The sequence below is a fragment of the Ovis aries genome, chromosome 19 (genome assembly GCF_016772045.2).
Source record: "Ovis aries strain OAR_USU_Benz2616 breed Rambouillet chromosome 19, ARS-UI_Ramb_v3.0, whole genome shotgun sequence".
Lineage (NCBI taxonomy): Eukaryota > Metazoa > Chordata > Mammalia > Artiodactyla > Bovidae > Ovis > Ovis aries.
Window position 1 is genome coordinate 59,716,318 of NC_056072.1, and position 25,847 is coordinate 59,742,164.

The 25,847-nt window shown below is 64.4% G+C and overlaps 1 protein-coding gene across 12 annotated transcripts in view; it reads right to left on the reverse strand.

The window, feature by feature from the left end:
- Positions 1-3,420: 3,420 nt before the first annotated feature.
- LOC101123281 (ankyrin repeat and BTB/POZ domain-containing protein 1) overlaps positions 3,421-25,847 on the reverse strand; it is a 47,596-nt gene continuing 25,169 nt past the window's right edge. For 4 of the 12 annotated variants that reach the window (XM_060402704.1, XM_042236702.2, XM_060402701.1 and 1 more), the window contains 17 exons: positions 20,279-20,997; positions 19,655-19,729; positions 12,545-12,701; positions 12,323-12,384; positions 11,012-11,127; positions 10,180-10,359; positions 8,143-8,205; positions 7,534-7,589; positions 6,692-6,836; positions 6,443-6,602; positions 6,330-6,375; positions 5,949-6,044; positions 5,740-5,858; positions 5,449-5,544; positions 5,206-5,373; positions 4,580-4,780; positions 3,421-4,514 (listed from right to left, as the gene is read on the reverse strand). In XM_060402704.1, coding sequence (XP_060258687.1) covers positions 4,308-4,514; positions 4,580-4,780; positions 5,206-5,373; positions 5,449-5,544; positions 5,740-5,858; positions 5,949-6,044; positions 6,330-6,375; positions 6,443-6,602; positions 6,692-6,836; positions 7,534-7,589; positions 8,143-8,205; positions 10,180-10,359; positions 11,012-11,127; positions 12,323-12,384; positions 12,545-12,701; positions 19,655-19,729; positions 20,279-20,997 — 2,666 coding nt within the window. In that variant the 3' untranslated portion in view covers positions 3,421-4,307. The other 8 variants (XM_060402702.1, XM_027957869.2, XM_060402707.1 and 5 more) reach the window with 8 other exon arrangements.

Here is a 25,847-nt window from a genome sequence, read left to right on the forward strand (position 1 = left end):
TCTATCCCTCCCCGCGTTCCCTGTTGATAACCACGTCTTTTAAGTCTGAGTCTGTATTTTGTCCGTTTGTATCATTTTTTAAAGATTTCACGCAGAAGTGATTGGTGTCTTTGTGTGACCTGGCAGTCTGCACGCCCACCCGTGCTGCTGCAGACGGCGTGGCGCTTCCGGCGGAGCCGCTCTCCGCGGCAGAACGTGTGTGCGCGCCGTCTGCGCCCACTCCGTGGCGGACGCCTCGTTTCTAGCCTTGGCTGCGGTTAGCAGGGCCGCTGTGAAGCCTGGGCTGCACGCTTCAGACTGGTTTTCTCTAGATGGTGCCCACGAGTGGGACTGCCGAGCCATACGGTAACTCTACGGTTGGTTTTCTAAGGAACTTTCGCACTTCTCTGGAGTGGCTGCACCAGTTTACATTTCCACCAGCAGTGGAGCTGGGCTCCCTTCCTCCCCTCTCTCTCCAGCGTTTCCTGTTTCTGGACTTCCTGATGACGGCCATCCTGGCGAGTGTGAGGTGACGCCTCCCTGCAGCTCTGATTCGCATCTCTAATAGCCGTGATGCTGAGCAGCTTCTCCTATGCCTCTTGCCTGTCTGTCTTCGTTGGGGAAATGTCTGCATAGATCTCCTGCCCATTTTTTATGACTGCTTGTTGTTCTGACACTGAGCTCTAGGAGCCGCTTGTGCAGTTTGGAGACTGATCCCCTGCCGGTCATATTGCTTGCGAGTCTTTCCTCCCATTCTGTGGGTTGCCTGTTCCTGTTACGGCTTCCTTTCTGTGCAAAAGAAAGTCCCGTTTATTTTTATTTTCATTACTCCAGGAAATGGACCCAAGAAGATGCTGCTGTGATTCATGTCAGAGGGAGTTCTGTCTGCTTCCCTCCAGCAGTTTCACAGTTACCAGCCTGATAAGCAGGTCTTTAATCCACTGAGTGTGTCTGTGTGTGGTGGTAGAGGATGTTCTGATTTCTTTCACATGGAGCTGTCCAGTTTAGACTCTGCTTTCTGTGTCCATGTCCCCCTCTGGTGGGCGAGGCTGGCCTAGCAGCCTCCCTGGAGGGTGGCCCGCCCAGCCCCATGGGTGGACGGTGCTGCGTCCTGGCCGTCTGGTGGGCAGGGCCATGTCCACCACGGGGGTTAAGGGGGGGTCTCACGGCAGCTTGTCTGCTGCCGGCTGGGGCTGTGACCCTGCCCCGGGGCTGTGTGACTGAGTCTCCAGGCTCTGGGTCTGACGGGCCTGGATCTCAGCCCAGCGGCCGTGTTCACGGGGCCAGTGTGTCCAGGCGAGCCCCAGCCACCCCGTCTCTGCAGGAGACGCTCCGCGGGCAGCAGGTAGGTCCGGCCCAGGCTCCTGCCCGGCTCGGCCTGCGTGAGGTTCTGTGTGGCCGTGTCAGCGTGAGTCTGTGGGTCTCTGCCTCACGCCTTCACAGCCAGATGCTCCGGGGGCCCGGGGGTCACAGCCCCGCGTGGGGCGCAGGGTGGGCGCCCAGCGCTCACTCCCGGGGGACGCTCTGCAGTGTCACCTCCCCCAGGGTGGGGGGCTCCGCCGTCTCGCTGTGGTTCCTCGTCATCAGTGGCAGGTCATCGCAGGGAGGCTTTGGTCTCTGCCGACTGCCGGCGTGCTCGTGGGAGGTGGGCCCAGGCCGTCTCCACGCTGCAGCCTTGGATGGTCTCCTGAGACGACGTCTGATGGCGTTCTCGCCGTGGGGCAGGTCCCGTGGGGGTCCAGAGCTGGCCTTGCCCCCGGGCAGAGGCCCCCCCGCCCCGCGTGGCGTGTAGACCTGAAGGACGGCCGACCCGCTCCCCTGGGCGCGATGGAGTGGGTCGCCCTTCCGTTCGGCATCAGGGCTGAGGCAGGAGGCCCGTATCTGCGGCTCTGCCCCCGTTGCTCTGCTTACTTCCCTTGGGTGCGGCAGCCAGCACCAGCTTCAGGCCTGTCTACTCTGGGAGATGCTGTGGCTACTAATCCCTGTTCAGCATACGGAAATGCTTCCCTGGGGTGTGGGTCGTGGGGAGTCTTCCTGGGCTGTCCCCACCCCACGGACGCTCCTGCCAAGGGCTATCACGTGGCCTGTGCCCCGTGGTCTGGGGGCTGCTCCCAGAACCGGGTGGGGTGGCACGGCTTGCCCAAGGGCAGCAGGGCAGGAAAAGCGGATGGAGCACCAGGCGAGAACAGAGTGGGCGCCGGAGGGGCCGGGCTGAGGTCGCGGCAGCAGCCCCGAGGACGGTGTGTGAGGCAGTGCAGCCAGGGGCTGCAACGCCAAGAGCAGCCGCTGGGTGGCGCCCACGGCCCTGGCTGGAGCGTCTGGAGCCCGGGGCGGACGCAGCCCCCGAGGAGGCAGGCTTGGGGGCGAGGCAGGCTGGGGGGCAGCCGCACCTGTCTCCCCTGCCCTCACGGCCCTGCCTGAAGTGCGGGGCTTCCTGCCCGTGGAGCAAGGTGCCAGCTCCTGCTCCTGCCAAGGCGTACTCCTGGCCGGCAGGGAGAGCAGAGAGGAAAGGGGGCTTTGCAGGCTCTAAGCCAGAGCCGTCCCCTGCGGGCCTGGCTGCAGCTGAGGGCAGGGGAGCTGGGGGAGGAGCCAGGCGTGCGCCTGAGGCTCTGCGGGAGGGAGACCCGGGCTGCATCCACCCGCAGAGGCCGACACGCAGGTGAGCAGGTGGGGGGTGAGGCGGGGCCCCGACTGGGGCTGAGGTGCCAGGAGAGACCCTCAGAGCCCGCCCGGCAGCTGCTGCAGAGACTGAGAGGCCTCGGGAAGCGCACACAAGGGTCCGAGACCCCACAGGTGGAGAGGGCTCAGCCCACGCATCCCGGGGCCCCTCAGGATGCACACCAGCATGGGGGGCTGGTGGCGCCACCCCCGCCCACCCCCCCCCCCCCACACACGGCAAGGGCACGGTGAGACTCAGTGGGTGGACCCTACTCCTGCAGGGGCCCCTTAGGACCCCGGGACGCACACCAGCGTTGGGGTCGGGGGCTGGCGGGCCGCCCCGCACACACCCTAATGACAGGCGCTGCGGCTCTAGCCCAGGGCCCAGTTGCCACGGCACAGGTCCCAATGGGACGTGCAGCCAGGCTTCCAGAAGCTTCTCCCTCATCAGTCCCCACCTAAGGCTGCGGCTCAGACCTTACCCAGGTGAGAGCCGCTGATGCCCTCAGAACTTCTGCTCCAGGAAGGCGGGCGGCCCCAGCCCTGGGACTGCAGGCCCAGCTTCCTGCCGCCCCCAGCCCCTCCACAGCCTGCTGCAGGGAGACCCGGCCCTGAAGGCAGTTTTCCAGGTGGAACAAAGCACACATCCCAAGCCTTCGTCCCTGCGGGTGGGAGGGCTATTATAGAAGGGCAGAAACTATCCTGGGGTTGGGGCCAGAACGAGGGGGAGGCCAGTGACGCTCTTGCCTTGGGCACTGAACTTAGGAGCACCAAAAACCTGGGTAATCAAAATAAGCGGTATTTTAATGTCATTAGTGACCCAAATGCCAACAATCCACACAGAAACATCGGCCGTGGCTGTGCTCCGGTGCCCCCGGGATGACGGGGCCGCGTCCGTGCTGTCAGGCCGTCTCCTGGGGGCCACAAGCTGCTCCTACACTCCGTGTTACCGAGAACTTCCCGTCGCTGCGTTTTTCCTTGGTGGTTGGTCTACTTCCCCAGATGTAAACACTGCTGGGGTCTAGGCTTGGGAGAGAATGCACGGATCATTTTCACCAGTAACGTCTGAACACTGATTCAAGCGTTTGCTTAGAAGCAGGCATGGGGAGCTGGGCTCCGGGCTGAGGTCACACAGTGACTTCTGTCCTTAGCCCCACGGCGGTAAGAACAGCGGGGCTCACTAAGCGTGTACCAGACCACAGACAGCTTGCCTCGTCGCCGGGGAAGCAACTGCTGGCTCCTCCAAACCTGCCCTGGCCCCCGAGGGTAGGGGACAGGCTGACCTCAGCAAGAGGAGCCTGCCTGGCAGAGGGCCGGTCCCGGCAGGCAGGTCTCAGGGCCCCAGCCAACACCATCTCTCGTCGATGAGGCCCCCTACCCTGTCCTGGCACACAGGCTCCCACAGTGAAGTCAAGCTTTATTGCCACGCTGACATTGTGGCCCCCTCGTGGCGGCTCTGTGCAAATAAGCCAGCTCCCCCAGGGAGACATGGCAGGAGGGGCGGGGGCTGAAGGAGGAAGGCCCTCAGAGACCCTCACCCCAGGATGCCCTGAGTGGTGCCCAGCCCCGGAGCTCGGGGGCTGGTTTGTGCTGAGAAAGGCCAAGCAGAGTGGAGAGTGCCGCTGCAGCCACCGGGACGCCCCCGGCTCCCTGACAGCCCCGTGTGGCGGTCAGCAGTCCAGGCCGATGGACACCAGCAGCTCCTCCAGCACCCGCAGGCGCTGTGCGGCCTGCTCCATGGCGTGGCGGGTCTGCACCAGGCTGCCCATGTGGAATCGGATGTCGTCCACCAGTGGGATGGAGTCCGTCTCCTGCCGGCCAGCCACAGCTGCGGCCTCCTCCCGCACGGCCTCCACGAAGTCCTCCTGATGCACCAGCTGTGGACAGGCCGGATCAGGGTCCATCCGCCGCCCAGGCCCGGCCGCCCGGGGCCCACACTCACCTTCTCGATGACCCTGGCCATGTACTTGGTGCACTGGTCCTCCAGGCGCGCCAGGCCGAACAGCTTGGCCACACGCCACACCCCCACCACACTGTCCTCATCCAGCAGCTGGGCCAGGCTGCGGCCACACAGCTGCTTCAGGCCTGGCAGCAGGTACATGTCGGCCACGCTCAGCACGTCGTAGGCCAACTCTGGCGGCAGCTGCAACGACAGAGGGTGAGGGAGGGCACCTGGAGACGGAAGGCGGGCCCCTGCGGCTCACGGCGCAGGCCGGCGCGGCCCTGAGACCCGCGCGGCCCTGAGACCCGCGCCTGCTGCTGTGGGGCAGGCCCCCACTCGGGCGTCCCCTCGTCCCGCAGTGGCTGTGACGGGAGCCTGCGGAGGGTGCTCTGCCCCACTGAGCCCCCCAGCTGGGTGCTATCCCTGCCCTGGGCATCACCGCGGAGAAGGGAGAGATAAGCCCTCCTCCTCAGCCGCTGTTTCTTGGGGTCTCTATGGCAGGGACCGCACACACGCCGGCTGCCTTCGGGGCAGCTGAAGGCATCCTGGGGTCCCCAGCGCACCCTGGCTGGAGGTGCAGCCCCCACGGGCGCACGCTCCCCTTGCTGGTCGGACGTACGGCGCACCTCGGTGTGGTCGCTGTATACATGGTACAGCACGTGTGTGAAGACCTCAGGCGAGACGCTGTGCAGGGTGACGGCCGGGAGGCCGCCCGAGGCCTCCAGCTGCTCGCTCTCCTGGAAGTGGTCGTCCAGCAGGGCCCGGAAGTACTCGCTGCGGCCACAGAAGAAGGCCTGCGGGAGGCTGGGCTCAGGCAGGGCTGCCCTGGGAGCAGGGCTGGGCGCGCGCCTGCAGGCGAAGCCACCTACCTTGTGGCAGAGGAAGTCGTAGCCGCCCACGCGGAAGCACACGTCGGGGCAGCTGCTAAGGCCGGCGCAGGGGAAGGGCAGCTCCCCGAGGTCGCCCTGGGGGGAGGCGGGGCAGGCTCAGGGCAGGCGCGAGGGAGAGCAGCCTGGCCCGGGCCGGTCCTAGCTCACCCTGGAAGGTGACGCTGTTCCAGGGGTCGAGTTAGACACGAGAGCCGACAGAGCAAGAGAGGGGCTCAGAAAAGGGAAGCGCCAGGCTCTGGGCCTAACCTGCAGCCCAGGGCGGGGCCTTACCCGGAGCTCAGGGGGCAGGGCGCAGTCAGCGAGCAGGGCCAGGTCCTCCCGCAGCTGGGGGTCCGCCTGGGGGGGCTCGACAGTCAGCACCTTCATGCACACACCCGGCTTGGAGGCCACTGCGGGGAAGAGCGCGCCGCTTCAGGGGGTGGGCCGCCCGCAGGCGCCCACCCGAGCCCAGGGCCTGAGGCCGGGACGGCCCCACTCACACTTGGCCTCCAGGGCACCAAGCAGGCCCCACAGCTGGCACTGCCGGGCCAGGCGCTCACAGTCACTGACATGCTCCACGCCGACGTCCAGGCAACCTGGGTGCGGGGACAGTGCGGGGGGAGACTCAGGGACTGAGGAAGCCCTCGGCTGCCCCCCGAACCCCCAGGAGGCGGGTGGTCCATCTGCCTAACCACTGGGCTACAGGGCCGCTGTCCGAGCTCTCAGGCCCCAGGACAGCAAGAGGACCTCAGACCATGGGTGGACAAGCCGACCGAAGAGGCAGCTGCACCGTCCCACCAGAGCAGACGAGCCCAAGAGGGAAACGACGGCCCCAAGGCCATGTCTGGTGCCACAGCCCTTGCCCACTGAGCACGGCTCACCTGTGTACAGGTACTGCAACAGCGCCCCGAAGGCCACGGGGTTGATCTGTGGGCAGAGACAGGGTCAGAGACGGCCACGCCACACGCGCCTCCCCCAGCGCCCGCTGACGCACCAGGGGGTGCCTGAGGACCACCGTGCTCTTGCCCTTCCACTTGGTGTCGAGCATGTGGGCAAAGTAGGTGCTGCGTGCGCCCAGAACGCCGCGATGCGCCCGGAAGGACTTGCCGTGCACCACGAAGGCCACGTCGCTGTGGAGGCCCTGCTCCAAGAGCCTGTGGGCCGCGGGGGGCTCAGCAGTGTGCCCAGAGTCCCGCGCAGCAGGAGAGCCCTCCCCGGCGCAGGCCCCGGCAGGCCGGCTCACCGCAGCAGGAAGCTATAGTAGAGGTCCCGCCGCCGGAAGGAGGCCGTCACCTGCCTATAGTCACGCAGCGCCCGGCGGATGGCGTCGCTCTGCGCGCCGTAGAGGCAGCGCTCACCGTCGAAGGTGTTGGCCTCGCAGCGGGCTCCTGAGGGCAGCAGAGCTGCCCGTCAGCGGGGCCTAAGGCTGCCCACCACGGCTGGGGACGGGGAGGTGCTCGCCTTCCCACACACACAGACACACACGGGGCCCCGGGACCGCCCTGCCCCAGCACCCTCCCCGCCAGGCCCTGGGCACATGCCACCCGGCACACAGACACCTTGGAGGCCGGCCTGAGCTATGCTGGGCCCCGAGGACACACCACAGACAGACAGTCCCCTGTCCGCAGAAAACTGGGCTTCCAGGGGCAGGAAGACACACACAGTTAGCTTCAGAGGCTCTGAAGAAAGCTGAGAAGGTGAAGGGTGGCTCTGGTGCAGCTGCCACAGGGGTGCGGTAGAGGCACCAGGGCAGACAAGGAGCAGGGAGCTGAGCCAGGCGAGCCCCCGGGAAGGGCCGTCCGAGCAGAGGAAACGGCGTGTGCCCAGGCGCCGAGGAAAAGCAGTGGTGCCGGCGGGGCTGGCCGGGGGCAGAGGGGCACACTCGGGGCCGCTCGGACGCGGCCAGGCTCTCCAGCTTGCGGGAGGCGCGGCTGGGAGGCCCTGTGGGACTTCACGCCGGTCAGACTGGCCTCCCAGGCGCTGGGCAGATGCTGAGCTGGGCCCCGGAGATGGATGTCGGGGGACGGGTTCTGAGAGCACCCCAAGGGGGTGCAGGAATGTGCCCACCGCCCACCCTGCACTCACCGTTGGCCAGCAGGTAGAGCACCAGCTCCTCGTGCCCACAGAGGCAGGCGTAGTACCTGAGGGGATGGGGTGAGGGCGCCGTCAGGCCCACAGGCCGCCACCCCGCTCTCCTCACTACCCCCCTGCCCGGCACTCACAGCGGGGGTGCTGCCCCACTCCGCCCTGCCCGGCACTCACAGCGGGGTGCTGTCCCACTACCCCCTGCCCGGCACTCACAGCGGGGTGCTGTCCCACTACCCCCTGCCCGGCACTCACAGCGGGGTGCTGCCCCACTACCCCCTGCCCGGCACTCACAGCGGGGTGCTGCCCCACTACCCCCTGCCCGGCACTCACAGCGGGGTGCTGTCCCACTACCCCCTGCCCGGCACTCACAGCGGGGTGCTGTCCCACTACCCCCTGCCCGGCACTCACAGCGGGGGTGCTGCCCCACTCCGCCCTGCCCGGCACTCACAGGGGGGTGCTGTCCCACTCCGCCCTGCCCGGCACTCACAGGGGGGTGCTGCCCCACTACCCCCTGCCCGGCACTCACAGCGGGGGGTGCTGCCCCACTACCCCCTGCCCGGCACTCACAGCGGGGTGCTGTCCCACTACCCCCTGCCCGGCACTCACAGGGGGGTGCTATCCCACTTGTCCCGCACGTTCACCTCCACTTCTCGCTGCTCCAGCAGGTACCTGGGCAGGGGGGACGGGGTTAGAGAAGGCTGCGGGAGGGGAAGGAGGGAAGCCTCCTCCAGTGAGGGCAGGTGAGGCAGAGAGAGCGCAGAACAGGCGCTGAAGGCCGAGCAGCCAGGACAGGGTGTGGACGTGGGAGGCTGGGCGTCAGGGGCCTCGCGCTGGAGAGGCTGAGCACCCGCTGACAGCGCTGGGAGGGGCCGCCCAGCAGGAGGCCTGCAGGGTCCCGGAGGCGCGGGAGGGAAGAACGGGAGACTCCCTAAGGTGGGCGTCAGGAGACAGGGCGGCAGACGGGCGGGGGTAGGGGCGACCACTGAGGATGCTGGAGGCCTCGGCACATGCCCAGGCGGGAGGGACCCAGTGTGTTCTGAAGAGCACCAGGCTTTGGAGGCTACCAAGTAGACCCCAAGGGGCACCCGACCTGGGGAGGTCCCCAGCGAGGCAGCAGGACTCGAAAGTCGGGACTAGCCCCGGGGAGGGCTCCAGGGGAGGACGGGGAAGGAAAACAGTAGGCGCCTCACCTCCCAAGCAAGCCGCACCGCCTCCGGCGCGGCCGCGGTGACGGCGATGGCAGCACCCAGGCTCTCCGACAACCGGAGCCCGACTCCGGCCCCAGACGCTCCCAGCACCGGTCCGTGGCTCATCAGTAGCCACGTCGGGGATCCCAGGCCCGCCCCCAGGATCTGACCGCCGGGCCCTTCTCTTCCCTCCACCCTCTGCGCCTCCTCCGGGCGTCCGCGGCACAGCCCTAACCCTAAGCCCACCGGAACCCCGGGACAAGTCACGCCAGCACCCCCGTCCCCGCTCGGAGGAACTCCTCGACCCGCAGGGCCCGGCTTTGGAGCTCGGGCGCCGGCCGGGGGCTGGGGTCCACGCCTGGGCCGGCCCGTGCCCTCCCCGCACCCCCCAGCGGGCGCTGCACGACCGCCCCCGCGCCCTCCCGGGGCCCTCGCGTCCTCACCGCACTCGGCCCACGTCCCCCTTCCTGCAGCTAGAGAACAGCTCGCAGGTGTCCATGGCGCAGACGCCCCGACGCCGAGCCAGCTCGGGCGGCGGCGCCCGCCGGATGTCAGCGCGGCCCGCGCGCCCCGCCCCCCGGACATCGGCGCGCGGCCGCCCCGCCCGCCCGCCCGCTCCCCAGCGGCGCCTGGCGACCGGAGGACCGAGGCGGCGGCGCCCGCCCGCAGCCCGCCCGCCCCTCCGCCCCCGCCCAGCACAAGAACGAGTCGCGCGGGGACGCGGCCGGCGAGCTCTGCGGACGGCTTTAATGGGGTCCCGGGCGGCCTGGGGGGCGGGGCGGGGCGGGGCCGGGGCGCGCCCCGAGCCCGGGGAAGCGGGGGCCCTGCGCCGGGCGCCGGGCGGGGCACAGCCCCTCACAGGTGCGTGTCCTCCTCGAACACGTCCGAGTCCTCGGGGTCGCGCCTGCCCCCCATGAGCGCGCTCCAGCCCCCCGGGCCGTTGACGGCGCCGCCGCCGTTCAGGCTGGGCTGCTTCTCCTGCGTCTCCGACTGGCTGTCGCTGGCCACGTCCAGCGTGGGGTTGTCGTGGCAGCCGTTCTCCACGAAGCGCAGCTCCTCGCCGTGCGACTGCGGCGGGAGGGGCCGCTGGGCGAGCGCGCTGGAGCCCGCGCCCGCGCCCCGGCCCTGACCCCGCGAGGCCCTCGGCCGCGGCTCCCCCAGCGCTGAGCCTTTAAGATGACCACCGAGCCTCCCACCCAGCAGCCAGGGGCCCCAGCCCCGGACACCCGCGGACGCCTTTCTCACCACCCACGCCTTCTAAAGGGGCTCCTCCTGGGGCTGTCGCCCGTGGGCTACGGCCCGCGCCCCGCACCTCCAGCACCTGAGGGAGGCTGGCGCTCTCCTCCGCACAAGCGCTTCACTGCAGTCACCCCTCCCGGCCCAAGGACACAGCCTCAGATGCCCGACCTGCGGGCACCCCCTCAGGGCAGCCCCGGGCCCGCCCCACCCGGCTCACCACGTGCTTGAGCTTGGGCAGCCGGCGCTGCCAGCAGTTATAGAGCAGGCCGAGTACGATGATGGCCACGCAGAGGGCGCCGATGACCACCAGCACCACGAAGAGCGTCCCGTAGTCACTGCGCACCTGGCTGGCCCGGGCCTGGCAGCTGGTGGTGGTGGAATAGTTCTGGATGCCAATCTGGGGGGGGGAGGGGCCCGGCTCCTTAGCTGGGGCCCTGGGTGCTGGGCTCCCCCCAGGGCCTATGGGACTAGGGCTCAGGGATGGGGAACAGGCCTGGTACCTGTGCTGGGAGAGGACCCTGCCTGAGCCCACCAGCCTCGGCGGAGGGCCCCAGCCTCCTCTAGCAGGCCCGCCGTGCCTCTGACCCGACTGTGGTTGACGTCCGGCCCCACGCCCACCTGGGGGTGCCCAATCCCCAGAGGCCACCATGAACTGGCTGTCACAGACCACACTGCCCCCCCCAAGTGGGCACAGACAGGGCAGCTGGGGGCCTCCGCACTTTCCCCACTGCACACCTGTCCCACCCGCCTCCGGAAGCTCAGCTCCCACCCTGGGGTGCGCGTCCATGCCCTGGGCTGACCCCAGCCTCCTATTCCTGCTGGAATGGTCACCAGAGTCACTGAGCTGGCCCAGCACTCCCACGCTGTGGGCTGTCTCGGGTGGGCAGCTGGCCTTGGGCAAGTGGCTGCTGTGCCCCACCCCCTCACCCCCTGGACTGGGCAGACTCTCTCCAGTCAGCGTCTCAGGCCCAGGGGCAGAGAAGGTGAGGTGCCATCCCCAAATGACAGGTGCCGGGGCGGGCAGGGGGTGCCGCCTGCAGAGCAGAGACCTGGGGGTGCTTTCTGATGCAGGCCTCCTTTCCAAGGCCGGGATCAGCTCTTCTTCCCGTGAATGGCCTTCCAGTGCTTTCCCACTTTTTACGTTATCCAGGTTCAGTTTTCCCTGCTGGATTCACCACCAATGCACACGCGAAACCTGCCCACTCGTGTCCTTCCAAAGACCCAGCCCAGGGGCTTTCCTGGTGGTCCAGTGGCTAGGACTCAGCACTCCCAATGCAGGAGCCCCGGGTTCCAGCCCTGGTCAGGGAAGTAAGCCCGCGTCACACCTCAGCTCTAGGTCCTGCTCACGGTCACCAAGCTTGGAGATCGCAAGCGCTGCCGCGAAGACCCGGTGGGGCCAAATAAACGACACATGCCTGTTTATAACAAGTACTCTTTGCTAAAATAACAATAAAGCCCCAGTGTGCCTTTCAGCCAAATCCATCTGAATGAAGCGTCTGGTGAAGCCAGAAGACCCAGACCCCTGGGTGGGAAGAGGCAGGAGGGCCTGTACACAAGGCGGAGCCCACTAGCCCCGCCCTGTCGTGAACCCCACAGCTCACAGCCAGCCCCACACGGCGTCTCGTGGGGCGTCTGGGGCAGAGCCCGGCCGTGCCCCCGGTGGGGGCATCTCCTCTCTGCTCTCATCTAGACAGGCACCAGCAGGACTCAAGGCTGCTTCCCTGCTCACAGCCCCGGCTGGCAATGAGCCCAAGGAGAACCCAGTCTGTCCCTCAGCACTCCGTGCACTTATCAACAAGCCCCACACCAAGAGGAAGCCTCCGTGGCGCCGCCCTTCTCGGCCTGGCACGCAGGAGATAGGAGGGGGGCCCAGGCTCTTGTACCTCAGCTCTGCCGTGGACACTGCAGGCCCGTGGGCATGAAGGGGACTGATAAGGGCCTGGATGCCAGCGAGTGGACAGGGCCTGGAGGACACGGGCTGTCCTCAAGGGGAGAGGTGAGTAAAGGTGCATCTTGGGGGGGGGGGGTCTGCCAGCCTGTCCCCTCAGCCCAGGTCCCCAGGAGCGCGTGGTGACCCTCCCATGCCTCTGGAAATATGCGGTGTTCCACCGCCCACCAGGCTCTGCAGGATTCCTTGGGCAGACACGGTGCTTCTCCACTGCTCACCCAGGGAATGCCACCCACCCTCCCAGACCCCCGAGGCCCCCTCCACTCTGCGCCTCTCCTGACCACCCCCTCCGTGGCTTGGGTCCGCACCTGCCGTCTCACATGGCTCACAAGGCGGCTGCGGGTAGCTCCACGCCCCTCGGGGGCTGGATCAGGCCGCGCCCCACCGTGCCTCCACCACCCCGCGCTCTTACCTCCTCCAGGCTCCTGCGGATGTCGCCCAGCATGGACAGCACGTCTTGCGTGGGCACCACGCCTGCACAGAGGGCACCATCAGCACCACCGTGGCCGCGAGGCGCTCGACCCCAGGCCCTCCGACCCCAAGCGGCACACAGGCCTGCGTCCTCCCGTCCGGATCCGCCCTCCCCTCTTCCCATGACCCATGAGGCGGCCCCATCGAGCCCCGCCTGGCTCACCCTGCTCGCCCACCAGCGCCATCAGCAGGTGCTGCTCCTTCTCGCTGGGCTTGCTCAAGGAGATGTGCCAGGCGCCGTGGCGGCCGTGGCCGTGGCGGGGCAGCACGCCCTCCACGAGGGCCAGGAGCTGCAGCCCGCGGTGCCGCCGGAACGCCTCCTGAGAGCCGAGAGAAGTCTCACTCACTGGGGGCGGCGCCCCGGAGCCCCGCTTCTAGGCCGGGTCCCTCCCACCTGGGAAAGGCCATGGGGGCCGCCCAGAGGGGCTGCTCCGGGAGCCCCGGGGACCACAGGGGACGGCGGGGGCACAAGACCTGAGCCCCCCTAGTTCTGCCTTGGCCTCTCGACCCCGGGAGGGTGAGCACGGGCCTGCCCAGGGCTACTCGCAGGCGAGCCAGGGAACAGATGCACCCACACAGGGCCCGAGGGGCCCAGGTGGCAGGTGACGGAGAGCTGGGACAACAGAGAAGAGGGGGCAGGCAGCCGCCCCAGGCCGGCCCTCGCCTTTCACTGCAGAGACAGGGCCCAAAGTCAGGGAGTCAGGGAGGACATCCGTGTCCTCGCAGGCTGCGCTGGGGGCGGGAGGACTCACAGAGGCGCCGAGCGCGAGGGCCGGGCGGGGGCAGGGAGACGAGACTCCTTCCCGCCTGGCACTCCTCTCCCACTTCGGTCTCCGTGCCCTTGTGCACAGGGAATCTCACAACTTAAAACAAGCAGCTGGCAGCAAACAGGACTCAGCACGCGCAGGAGGCCTCGCTGCTGGCTCCCAGCCCGTCGCTGTCCCCACGGGCCCCTGGGAGAGGCCCTCGCCAGGCCTGGTGGTGCTCTCCAGCAGCCCCTCCCCTCTCCGACAGCGGCAGTTGCTGCCCCCGGCTCCTGCCTCTGGGCGAGCGCCCACCCTCGGAGCTGCCGCCCGTGTGGGACCTTTCTGCTGGAGCCCAAGCTAAGCGGCGAGGCTGGCATACCCGCGGAATGACGTGCTTCCTGCTGCGACAGCACGTCCAGGCATGGCTCCTACCAGCCTCAGACTCGCGGCCTCACAGGAGCGCTCGTGAGAGGCTGGTGCCGGGAGATGCCTGAGTGAGCCAGAGGGAGGCCCCAGCCCCCGGAACGGCTGCTGCCGTCGGCGTGTGCGTGCACACGTGCTCACGTGCGTGTGTGCACGGGGCCCGAGCAGGGCGGTGTCCTGGGCCCCTCGTGTGTGAGGGTCGCACACCACCTGGGCATCCCTCACGTGTTCGGGCTCCACGTGTCTGGCTGGCTCAAGCCCTAGGCCCACAGGGCCGCCTGCGAGGAGGCCCGCCGGCTCAGCCCAGCTCCATGCCGCACACTCTGCAGACGGGAACCGGACTCAGGGAAGCGCTGGCTTTGGAATCACGTGTGGAGCTCACACCTCGGTTCCGCCACTTGTCAGCTCTGTGACGTTTAGCAAAATGCTGCTCCCCTCTGAGCCTCGGTTTCCCATCTGAGAATGTGGGCCCTGGTCCTAAGAACGCAGGCTTTCTGTGAGGGTTAAAAGTACCTTTTCAACCACAGGTGCAGGGACAACTGGACGTCCCAACAGAAAAGAATGCCACACCTGGACCCATACTTCGCGCCCGCACCAGAGGCCACCTCAGGGGTATTTTACACAGAAAGCTTTCAGACGTGAGCATGGCCTTGGAGTGGGCAAAGATTTCTAAACTGAACCCAAAACTGCTAACCATGAAGGAAAAAAATTGGTAAGCTGGACTATTTTATGGTGAAGTAGAAAAAAAAAGGACTTCCACTTATCAGAGGGTTCCACCAAGAGGGTCAAAAGGCAGCCACAGAGTAGGACATATCTGCACCACATACACAGAACGGGGCTTCACATCCAGGACGCATAAATCACTTAGACATAAATAAATGAAGTCAGCCAGCCCGGCCGCCAAGTGAGCGAAAGATCTGATGAGGTGCATCGCAGCAAAGAGGCTCAAACACGCATGGCCAGCTGCTCAATCTCACTGATCGTCAGAGAAACGCAAAGTAAACCACAAAGCGAGGCCAGCGAAGCGGTTAAACTGGGAAACGGCGCTGACAGCCAGCAGCCCCAGCGCCAGGCGCTGCCGCGGAGGAACAGGCTGCGGGGCCACCGCGGGAAGCTGCGGGACAGCACCCGGCCAAGGCGGCCTGCGGCACCGCCCGTCAGAATGTGCCCGGTGCCCCCCCGCGAGCGTGCAGAGCCCAGAGCCTCCGGAGCAGCCTGGAAATGAAGCTCCTCAAAGGCCCGCCACCAGCCGGAGGGACAGAGAGAGGAGGAGCGAGAACGCACGGCCGCGCGCGCGAGGACACGGAGGCTCCCAAAAGCAGGAGCTGAAGCGCGAGAAGCCGGAACGGAGCACCGCACGCGAGGAGCCCCCTCTGGCCCGTTCAGAGGCACGCAGGGTGGCTCATGGCCACACGGAGGCTCCCTGAGGAACAGTCTGGAAGGCAGTGTGGCCCTCAGGCTGTGCTCTCCTGAAGACCGCCGCCCTCCCCGGCTGTGCCCACAGCGGAGCAGGCGCGGGTCTGCCCTGTCTTCCCTGCCAAGCCCTCCCTGGACAGGGGACCCTCCCCAGTGGCCACAGCAGCGCCCCGGCTACTGCCCGGGCCCTGCGCTCACACACAGCTCCTGGCGGTGCCCGGGGCGATGGAAAGTGGTGCGGCTGCGGCGCGAACCTGCAGGACAGCTCCTCCAAAAGTTACAAATAAAATCAGCGGGGGGCCTGCAAGCCCTGCCTGCGTGCGCACCGACACAATTCAGAGGGCTCTGGGGAGGCACGTGCCCAGCACGCTGGCAGCAGCGTCCTCCCCAGCAGCGGAAACACGCCTGTCAGCAAACGACCAGTAAGCAAAACGCGGTCCTCCCCCACACTGGAGCACAGCTCAGCCTTGAAAAGGAAGGCGGTTCTGACACCTGCTCCACCCAGTAGACCTTGAAGACAGGACGCTCAGAGAAACAAGCACGTCATATACTCTGGCCCCTCATGCGAAGAGCTGACTCACTGGGAAAGACTGACGCTGGGAGGGACTGGGGGCAGGAGGAGAAGGGGACGACAGAGGACGAGAAGGCTGGATGGCATCACCGACTCGATGGACGCGAGTCTGCGTGAACTCCGGGCGTTGGTGATGGACAGGGAGGCCTGGCGTGCTGCGGTTCATGGGGCCGCAGAGTCGGACACGGCTGAGCGACTGGGCTGAACGGAGCACAAGCAGATGGCGTGGACCCACTAACGTGAAGGGCCCCGAGCAGCCAGGCTTGGAGGCCGGAAGCGGAAGGGGCGCTGGGGGCGGAGCTGTTCGTGGGGGCGGTTTCACTTTCGCAAGACGGAAAAGTCCTGGAGCTCTGCGCCGCAATAACGTGAACATACTTCACCGCACACTCAAAAACGATCAAGACGGTGAATTTTATGCTAGAATCCCACCACAATAACGGCTAAGCAGGTAGACGTCAAACATGTCAATAGCCTCAGAGACGCAGATGACAGACACCACCCTTACGGCAGAAAGTGAAGAGGAGAGCGAAAAAGCTGGCTCAAAACTCAACATCCAGAATACTAAGATCATGGCATCCAGTCCCACCACTTCATGGCAAATAGACGGGGAAACAATGGAAACAGTGAGAGACTATTTTCTTGGGCTCCAAAATCACTGCAGATGGTGACTGCAGCCATGAAATTCAAAGACGCTTGCTCCTTGGAAGAAAAGCTATGACCAACCTAGACAGCATATTGAAAAGCAGAGACATTACTTTGCCAACAAATGTCCACCTAGTCAAAGGTATGGTTTTTCCAGGAGTCATGCATAGATGTGAGAGTTGGACTGTGAAGAAAGCTGAGTGCTGAAGAACTGATGCTTTTGAACTGTGGTGTTGGAGAAGATTCTTGAGAGTCCCCTGGACAGCAAGGAGATCCAACCAGTCCATCCTAAAGGAGATCAGCCCTGAATATTCACTGGAAGGACTGATGCTGAAGCTGAAATTCCAGTCCTTTGGCCACCTGATGCAAAGAACCGCCTCTTTGGAAAAGACCCTGATGCTGGGAAAGATTGAAGGCAGGAGGAGAAGGGGACGACAAAGGATGAGATGGCTGGATGGCATCACTGACTTGATGGACGTGAGTCTGAGCAGGCTCCAGGAAGTGGTGACGGACAGGGAGGCCTGGAGTGCCGCAGTCCGTGGGGTCGCAGAGTCGGACACGACAGTGACTGAACTGAACAGACATTAAATGAGAAGAACAACAAAGCCGATGAAACCAGGGAAAACAGACAGCGTTTTAATTTGTGTTGTTTGGGAAGAAAAAGAGACATTAACTTTAGATGTCATTATCCACGTATGCACACCCCAATTCCAGGGTCTCAAGGCCCCACATGTCCATAAACAGCAAGAAGGCCCCTTGGAGAACGCCAATTCTGGGTTGGAGGAGGGGACATGCAAGAGCCTGGAGCATCCCACTACACAGAAAGCAGTGACACCAGGGGCCTCCCTGGTGGCCCAGTGGCGAAGACTCTCTTCCAGAGCAGGGGGTACGTTAAGCCCTGGCTGGGGGAGCGAAGATCCCCCATACTGCACAGCAGCCGAGCCTGTGCGCCACAGCTCCTGAGCCCGTGTGCGCTGGAGGCCGCGCTCCACAGCAGCAGGCCTGCCTGACACAAGGCTGCAACTGAGGCCTGACAATCAGATAAACAAATAGAAAGGAAAGCAGGGCCCATCAGACAGTAATAGACTGGTCAAAAGGGCTCAGAAGCCAACTCAGAGAGGCCTTCACTGGCCAAATGAGTGCAGACGAACCAAGCTGCCCACACTCAGCTCCACAAGGATCAAGTCACTGGCCACTGGCGTCGCGACGTACAAGAACCTCTGAGGGGAGGGCAGGACGAAGCAGGCTGCGTTCTGGATGCCTGGGCCCCTGGAGAGGCAACATGCCTGCTGAAGAAGGAGGGCGTCAGCCCCAGATTCCTGCTCTGTCCCACGTGCAGCGAAGCACCGGAGTCATGGACTGCAAGGTCCTCGAGGCCAGCAGCAGCCTCCCCCGAGATCTGGCTGCTAACAGCGCCTTCACCAACATTCACACCGTCCCGGCTCAGTGTCCACCTCTCTGAGCAGCTCCTCGGGGCCTCCGAGACGCTGCCTCCCAGGCCCCTGTGCTCAGACACTGAATAAACTCAACCCACAGCCCTCGCATCGCGCATTTCATCCAGTTAACAGAGTGAGCATACATGAGGTGAAGAACTGTCCTGGGTTAAAGCACACCCACAATGTCAAAATCTACCAGTTTATAAAGATGCTGGGAAGAAGTGAGTATCTCACTGGCCACTTCCAGATTAAACACGTGCAGGTACTGTCACTACCCGCCCCAAAGCCACTGAAGAAGAATGGAGGTGGTTTTTTAAGGTCTGAAACCACAGAGACAGGCCACAGCAAAACAGCAGAGGAGACCAAAGCCACGTGCCTGGGCACCAGAGGCGGACGGACGGCCAAAGCCACGTGCCTGGGCACCAGAGGCGGACGGACGGCCAAAGCCACGTGCCTGGGCACCAGAGGCGGACGGACGGCCAAAGCCACGTGCCTGGGCACCAGAGGTGGACGGCCGGCCAAAGCCACGTGCCTGGGCACCAGAGGTGGACGGACGGCCAAAGCCACGTGCCTGGGCACCAGAGGCGGACGGACGGCCAAAGCCACGTGCCTGGGCACCAGAAGCAGACGGCCGGCCGGCCAGTTTCCCAGTTCAGCGAGCCCAGAGAGCGGGTCCTGAGCCAGCCCGGGCAGAGCTGAGATGTAGTCACACAGACACTCCCACTCCCCGAGCGCTTGGGGTGCACAGCGCTGGTGAGCTCCGGGGGATGAGGGGAGGGGAGGGCGGGAGGGGAGGACAGGAGGGGCGGACAGGAGGGAGGGCGGTGTTGGAACAAGACGCCTCTCCGAGTCTGCCTGAGAAGTCCTGCATCTCTAGGGACCCCCCTCCGCCCCTGCCCCACACTGTAGAGCTGACAAACACCCCTTCTCCCTGCACAAGGCTGAGAGTGCATCTTCAGCGATGGTAAAGCACAGGGTCTCTGACCCTGAGGACGGCAGTCCAGCCACGGGGGAGGCTCACGCTGCAGATGCGCGCAGTGAGTGAACTGCCCGGCAGGCATGCCTGTCGCAACTGACAGACACACACCTGCTCCAGAACACCAGCGACCAGCCCCACACCATCGGGTAGGACAAAGTTCCTCTTTCCAAGTTCCTAATCACCCAGGAAGAAGGGCCTAAAGACACCGACATAAGACATTCTCACATCAAACGGCCCAGCCAGACCACCCTCCGGAGAAGCTCAGTGAAGCCCCACCAGCAGGCTGCACCGGCCCTCCTGAAAACAGCTCCAAACTAACGCCAGCAGACCCCCGAGAGAGGACACGGACCCCCGAGAGAGGAAGCGGACCCCGAGAGAGGACGCGGACCCCCGAGAGAGGACACGGACCCCGAGAGAGGACGAGGACCCCCGAGAGAGGACGTGTGCGGATGCAGACCCCGAGAGAGGACGCGGACCCCCGAGAGAGGACACGGACCCCGAGAGAGGACGAGGACCCCCGAGAGAGGACGTGTGCGGATGCAGACCCCGAGAGAGGACGCAGACCCCGAGAGAGGACGCAGACCCCCGAGAGAGGACGAGGACCCCCGAGAGAGGACGTGTGTGGACGCAGACCCCTGAGAGAGGACACGGACCCCGAGAGAGGATGAGGACCCCCGAGAGAGGACGCGTGCGGATGCAGACCCCGAGAGAGGACGCGGACCCCCGAGAGAGGACGCAGACCCCGAGAGAGGACGCGGACCCCGAGAGAGGACATGTGTGGACGCAGACCCCCGAGAGAGGACGCGGACCCCCGAGAGAGGACGCGGACCCCCGAGAGAGGACACGGACCCCCGAGAGAGGACGCGTGTGGAAAACCGACCGAAACGACGCATGGGAGAAGTGACCTGCAAAGACGGCACCATCCACCAAGCCACAGACGGAGGGGCCGGCGCAGAGCCCTGGGGGTTTAAAACCAGGGAGCCTCTTCTCGGGCGCTGGTGGGAGCAGCTCGTCCCCCGCAGCGCGCACAGGGCCCGGCCGCCCGCCCGCCGGCACTCACACACTCCACGTTCTCGGTCATGTTCAGGACGACGTAGCTCTTCCCGGCCAGGTTGCTCCAGTCTTTGCAGATGACCTGTGCAGCGACACCGAGGGCGTCTGGAGGGGGTCTGAATGGAAACCCCAGAGACGCGAGGAGGGCGAGGCCGGGTGTGGCGGCTGGGGGCGCAGACCAGCTGCGTCACCTCGACAGCCCCTGGCCCAGCCAAAGCTCACAACCCGCTCTCTCGGGGACAGGAGGCGCGGGCCCAGAGGCTCCAGGGCAGAGGGGACTGGAACACTCTGAAGGGGGAACAGCGCACCTGTGGGTGGACAGCCAGGCTGGCCGCCCAGGGCCACCCCTTTCCTTCTGGGGCCGGGGTGGGCCGGGCTGGGGGTGTGTGAGAGTGACTCGTGGGGTGGGGAGGACGGCAGGGCGGCGGCACACGTCGGGGGCTGTGGGGAGGAGGGGGGCTGGCGGGAGCACCCCCCAGCAGCTATGACAAGCAGGGGGACCCTGAACCGGGGATGGGGGGGAAGGCTGGGGGGTGGGTGGGTCAGTGTGGAGAGGACGCCGCTGCTGGGCCATGAGCAGTGCCCCCGGAATCTGCTGCCCGCCCGCCCCCGCCCCACACGGTCACTCTACCTGTGTGGAGTCCCAGGGCCTTCTGGACGGAGCCGCCCCAGCCGGCCCTTCCTGGGGCTCCTGCCTGAGGTCATCTTGCCCCAGAGTCACAGAAGAAGGTGTCAGCTCTGTGCCTCTGGGGGCCAGCGGGAAAGAGGCCGAGGCTCCGGGCAGCAGGGCGTCTCTGCTGGGGCCCTCAGCCCCGCCGGGAGCAGCCGTCTGAGGGAAGGAGGCGGGGGATGGCCCCGCGCCCGGCCGGCCGGCCAAGCCCGCGGCTGCAGCAGCGGCCTCCACACCGGGCTCCGGAAGGGCCTCAGACTTGCCGCCGCGCCCTGCAGCCGGCAGCACCGTGGGCCCTGCCCCACGGCCGGCCGCGTCCTGACCCCTCAGGGTCACGGGGCTCAGGCTGACCCCAGGTGGGGACAGGCTGGGCCCCATGCTGCTGCCTGCCTCCCCACCCGAGGCCGCCGGGTGCCCTGACCCCTCGGGCCGGTGCTCAGGGGACCCCGGGGCCTGGCTGCTGCTCGCCGGCGGGAAGCCGGGGGCCTGCCTTCGGGCGTCCTCCTGGGGTCCGGTCACCGGCAGCAGCTGCTCTTCCTCCTCCTCTCCGGGGGCCACGTGCCAAGGCGGCCCCACCAGGTCTACCCCGGGCAGCGGGGAGGCAAGACCTGGCGTCTCTTGACTCTGGCCCGTGTTGTCCGTGGGACCCACCTTCTCAGTCAGGTCTGGAAAAACGTAATCTGTGGACAGAGAGGGAGATTTCATTCCCGAGCTTCACTGTTCATGGATTTGCTGAGCAGATCATAGAAACCACCAGGAGAGCCTCAGGGGGATGGTGTGGAGGTCGGTGGACAGTGGGTCACGTGGGCAAGGCGTGGGCAACAGGCTGGGCTGGAGGGGGCACACAAGGCTGGGGGACGAGCCCCAGGCTGGCCGTCACTTCCGTCATGGGAGCAACGTGGCAGCGCCCTGTCAGGGGACAAGCCCCAGGGACCCAGAGGCAGCCATCTGCGCCCCGCCCTGGTGCACGAGCCCCATGGACCTGGAGGGCGGCCGTCTGCACCCCACCCCAGTGGACAAGCCCCAGGGACCCAGAGGCAGCCATCTGCGCCCCGCCCTGGTGCACAAGCCCCATGGACCTGGAGGGCGGCCGTCTGCACCCCACCCCAGTGTACCAGCCCCAGGGACCCAGAGGCAGCCATCTGCGCCCCGCCCTGGTGTACGAGCCCCATGGACCTGGACGGCGGCCGTCTGCGCCCCACCCCAGCGTACCAGCCCCAGGGGCCGGGCTGGCGGCCGTCTGCGCCCTGCTCTGGCAGCGGGCTCTCCGCATCTCTCTGGCTCCTCGTCTGCGCTCCCCCCTGAAAACCCATCATGACCCTTCACCCCTTTCCTAACAGGCTGGGGTGGGGGTCTTCCGGGTGAGTCTGAGTACCCTCTTAGGGCAGGTGATGACCACCATCCCTGACCGGTGCCCCTGCTCTGAACAAGACCGGGCGGGCGGTGGGGGGGCGGGCAGAGGCTGAGCCCTGGTGCCTGGAGCCTTCCCATGCTCTCAGCGGCACCGCCAGCGGGGAAGGAGTGCTTCCTCACCCACCAGCCCCCGAGAACGGAGGCCTCCTGGAGACTGGGACGTCTGTCTTCTCAACAACATGTGAGAAGCGCAGGCCAGTTTGTTTGGAAACTCATTCAAAAGGTCAAGAGTCTACATCTAGGTAGCAACAGATATTGGCGGCCCCACTGTTTCAGAATAATAAACATCACCGACATGAAACTCCAACTAAAAATCTTAATTTATCTACTTAAAGAAAGAAATTTTATGGAAGCTAAAAGTAAAAATGATAATAAACATCAAAGTTCTGAAACACCGTAGAAATGGGGCTGGGAAAGGTCTACGGGGGTGACTGAGCTGCTCAGCCTCCTCCTCCTCCCAAATTTCTGACAAAAGAGACCATTGTTTTACACCATCAAAATAAAAGTCTAAAACCACAGATAACTTTCTGTTAACACGGAAAGCAGATGAGCTCAGAGAGTCAGATAACCTCTCAACCAAAATAAAGAGAAAGTCAGCAGTGGAAGAAGAGCGTCCTCACTGCCAGAATCAAGGCGGGGGAAGTGCTGCGGGCTTGTGAGGACGCAGAACGCGAAGCTCGGGAGCAGACGGCAGAGCCGCAGGCCACCCTACCGCGGCAGGAGACACAGCCACGCCGCTTCCCCAGGGCGAGAGCAGGCGACGAAGCCGAGCAGTCTTTAAAAGGCAAAGGTCTCAATGTATTTGCAGGGCAGCAATGGGGAAGCAGACATACAGGACAGACTATGGACATGGGGCCGGGGGGAGAGGCTGAGACGCGCGGAGAGTAACATGGAGGCTCACAGCCCCGTATGTAACCTAGGGAGCCCCCGGGAATTTGCCGTATGTCTCAGGGAACTCAAACCGGCTCTGCATCGACCTGGAGGGGTGGGAAGGGGCGGGAGATGGGAGGGAGGTTCAAAAGGGAGGGGACGTATGTAGACCTATGGCTGATCCACGTTGAGGTTTGACAGAAAATAACGGAATCGTACAGAACAATTATCCTTCAATTAAAACAAACAGTAAGTAGGAGAACAGTTCTTGGAAACTAAGCATCGTTTCAATGGATGTGAAATTTTGACAGAGCAGCTTGAAGAGAGGTCATCAGAGCAAAAGCAAAAGGGAAGCTGGCTGAGGGGAGAAGGCAGTCGCGTGGGCGGCGTCTGCTCAACGGGTCTTCAGCAAGACAGAGACACCCCAAGTCCAGGCCTCACGGGAGGGACCCTCAGCGGGGAGGGTCGTGAACAGGGTACAGCGGCAGGCGCACCCCAGCCTCACTCTCAGGACACGCCAGCTCTCAGAGCACAGACGGGCTGCCTACAGGGCAACAGGACCAGGGCATCGTCAGGCTCCCAACAGCGGCCCTGCTCTGCAAGAAGGGAAGCGTGCTCAGAGCTCTGAGGGAAGCGCCTTCTGGACTGGGGATTTTATGCCCAGCCAAACTATCACTGAAGTGTGATTATAAAATAAAGACGCTCTCATGTACGCAACGTCTTAAAGGTTTACTATCCACAAATTCGGAGAGAGTTACCTAAGGGAAAAAAAGTTCTCCAAGAAATCCAAAAAGAAGACACAGGAAATCAAGAAACTGCAAGGAATGTGGAATAAATCTCAGGACAGCGCTGAACAGCAGGTCCAGAGCGCAGCATTCAGCAGAGATCCAGAGGCTCTGACATTGCTATTTCCATAGGAAGAATTTCTACTTTTTAGAAGCGGATGGTCACTGAAAGTCCACTGTAAGACTTAAATGAGTAAGTGAAACCATCCACCCACCCCACTTTGTTACCTGTGCTCTGGAGCAGCGGAGACTCAGTACGTCAAGCTCTAGCCCCGCGCACTCTGTAGGAAGCTGACCTGCTCCCGGCGCAGAGCAGCCAGGGTAAGGCCTGCTGGTGGGACAGAGCCCAGCAAGGAGACCCACCCCAGCCTGTAGGACGGAGCAGTCTAGCAGCCCCTCTACAAACACTGAGGAGCAGGCAAGACTCACAGGCCAGAGGAGGAGAGCCAGGCTCAGGAAGGAGCGTGACTGAGACGGCGAAGCAACGTGCTGCGAGAGAAGGGCGAGCCAGCCCACAGAGGGGCTCCTGGGAGGAGGGATCCTTCACATCCTCAGAGACAGAGGGCGTCACCTCCGTGAACCCAGGATGCGTGCCTGCCAAGGCGCCTCAGTCGTGCCCAACTCTGCGACCCTACGGACTGCAGCCCGCCAGGCTCGTCTGCCCATGGGACTCCCCAGGCACGAGTGCTGGAGCAGGTGGCCACGCGTCCCCCAGGGGACCTTTCCAACCCAGGGTCAAGCCCAGGTCTCACGTCTCCTGCACTGGCGAGAGGCTCTTCACCGCAGCACCACCGGGAAGCCCCAGATCAAGGAGAGAGAGCAGGACTGCCTCACTGCAGTCTAGGTGCGAACTTCCTAACTGACCTGCCTAAAACAAAGACGCAACACAGAAGCATGACTGAAACGGGCTGGCTGACCGCCTGGCAGGAATCCACACAGCAGAATGTCAGACGGGCGCCTGGGCATTCAAACACACACAGCCACTTCCAACTGTGAGATCCCATCCCTCCGCAGAGAAGGAGACGGCAGTCCACTCCAGTGCTCTTGCCTGGAGAATCCCATGGACGGAGGAGCCTGGCAGGCTGCAGTCCATGGGGTCGCGAAGAGTTGGACACGACTGAGCGACTTCACTTTCACTTTTCACTCTCATGCACTGCAGACATGGCACCCCACTCCAGTGCTCTTGCCTGGAGAATCCCAGGCACGGAGGAGCCTGGTGGGCTGCAGTCCATGGGGTCGCGAAGAGTCAGACATGACTGAGCGACTTCACTTTCACTTTTCACTCTCATGCACTGCAGACATGGCACCCCACTCCAGTGCTCTTGCCTGGAGAATCCCAGGGATGGGAGCCTGGTAGGCTGCTGTCTATGGGGTCGCACAGAGTCGGACACGACTGACGTGACTTAGCAGCAGCAACAGCATTTCTACCCTGAGAGCAAAGCACAAGAATTAGATGAAGGAGGGGATCAAAGACAGCAGCAAAGAGTCAGGGGCTCGTCACAGCGGTTCAGGAGAGATGATGAGAGGGCCGGATGCAAGGGGTGGCCCGGGGCGGGACAGCCGGCCCACAGGAGGGTCAGCGCTGCGGGAGGAGGGGCTGACTGTGGAGGGAGCCCCGCCATTAGCAGAAGCGGCGACGTCAGAGGCGAAGGGCGCTGGAAGCAGCCGGCAGCAGGACAGGGCCTGACGGGGGCAGGTCAGCGAGGCGCAGCCCTGCAGAGTCCCGCTGGGCAGAGTCCCCAAGGGGCGGCCTGAGCTGACACACCCTCTCCTGCCCAGCGCTAACGCGCTTGTCCAAGGAACAGTGGGTTCCTCGGCTGCCCTGGGCTTCAGGTTTTCCTGTGACAAGAGAGGATGCAGAGACCCAGATTTCTAAGGTTTTTTCTAGCCTAGGGAGTCTAAGCTTTGCAGAGAGTTTTGATGAATGTGTCTTATACCAGCAGCATTAAAAACAACTCTACTGTCCCAAACAAGAAAGATACAGGATTCACTGGGGTTCAAGCTACCGCAGACAAGCAGGGCAATCTTCTCCACTCTGTATCCCCAGCGCCTGACACAAAGCCCGCAGAGTGGACAGCGGCGCAGCCTGCCTGCTCAGCTCCTGGTGCCACCACCGGCCTCCCGCACGAAGCCCCGCGGGGATCAGACTTCCAAGCACGACGCAGTCTCCTCTGCAAGCTGAGTCAGCTCCTCCCCTCTCCCTAAAGGTCTCACTTTCAGACCATCAATCCTGACTCATCATTTCTGGACTTCTTTCTCAGTGAGTTGACTGTTTCTGAAGGCTTTATCCACTTCCTCAACACAAAAGGCTCCCAAACTGACATCTCCCACCAAGCCTCCAGCCTCTTCCAGGCCCTCCTCTCCGGTGACTTGGCGGATCACTGACACTCCTTTGTCCTTGACACCAGCAGAATTCTCTTTTCCTCTTTCTTTACTGCTGCTGCTGCTGCTGCTGCTGCTAA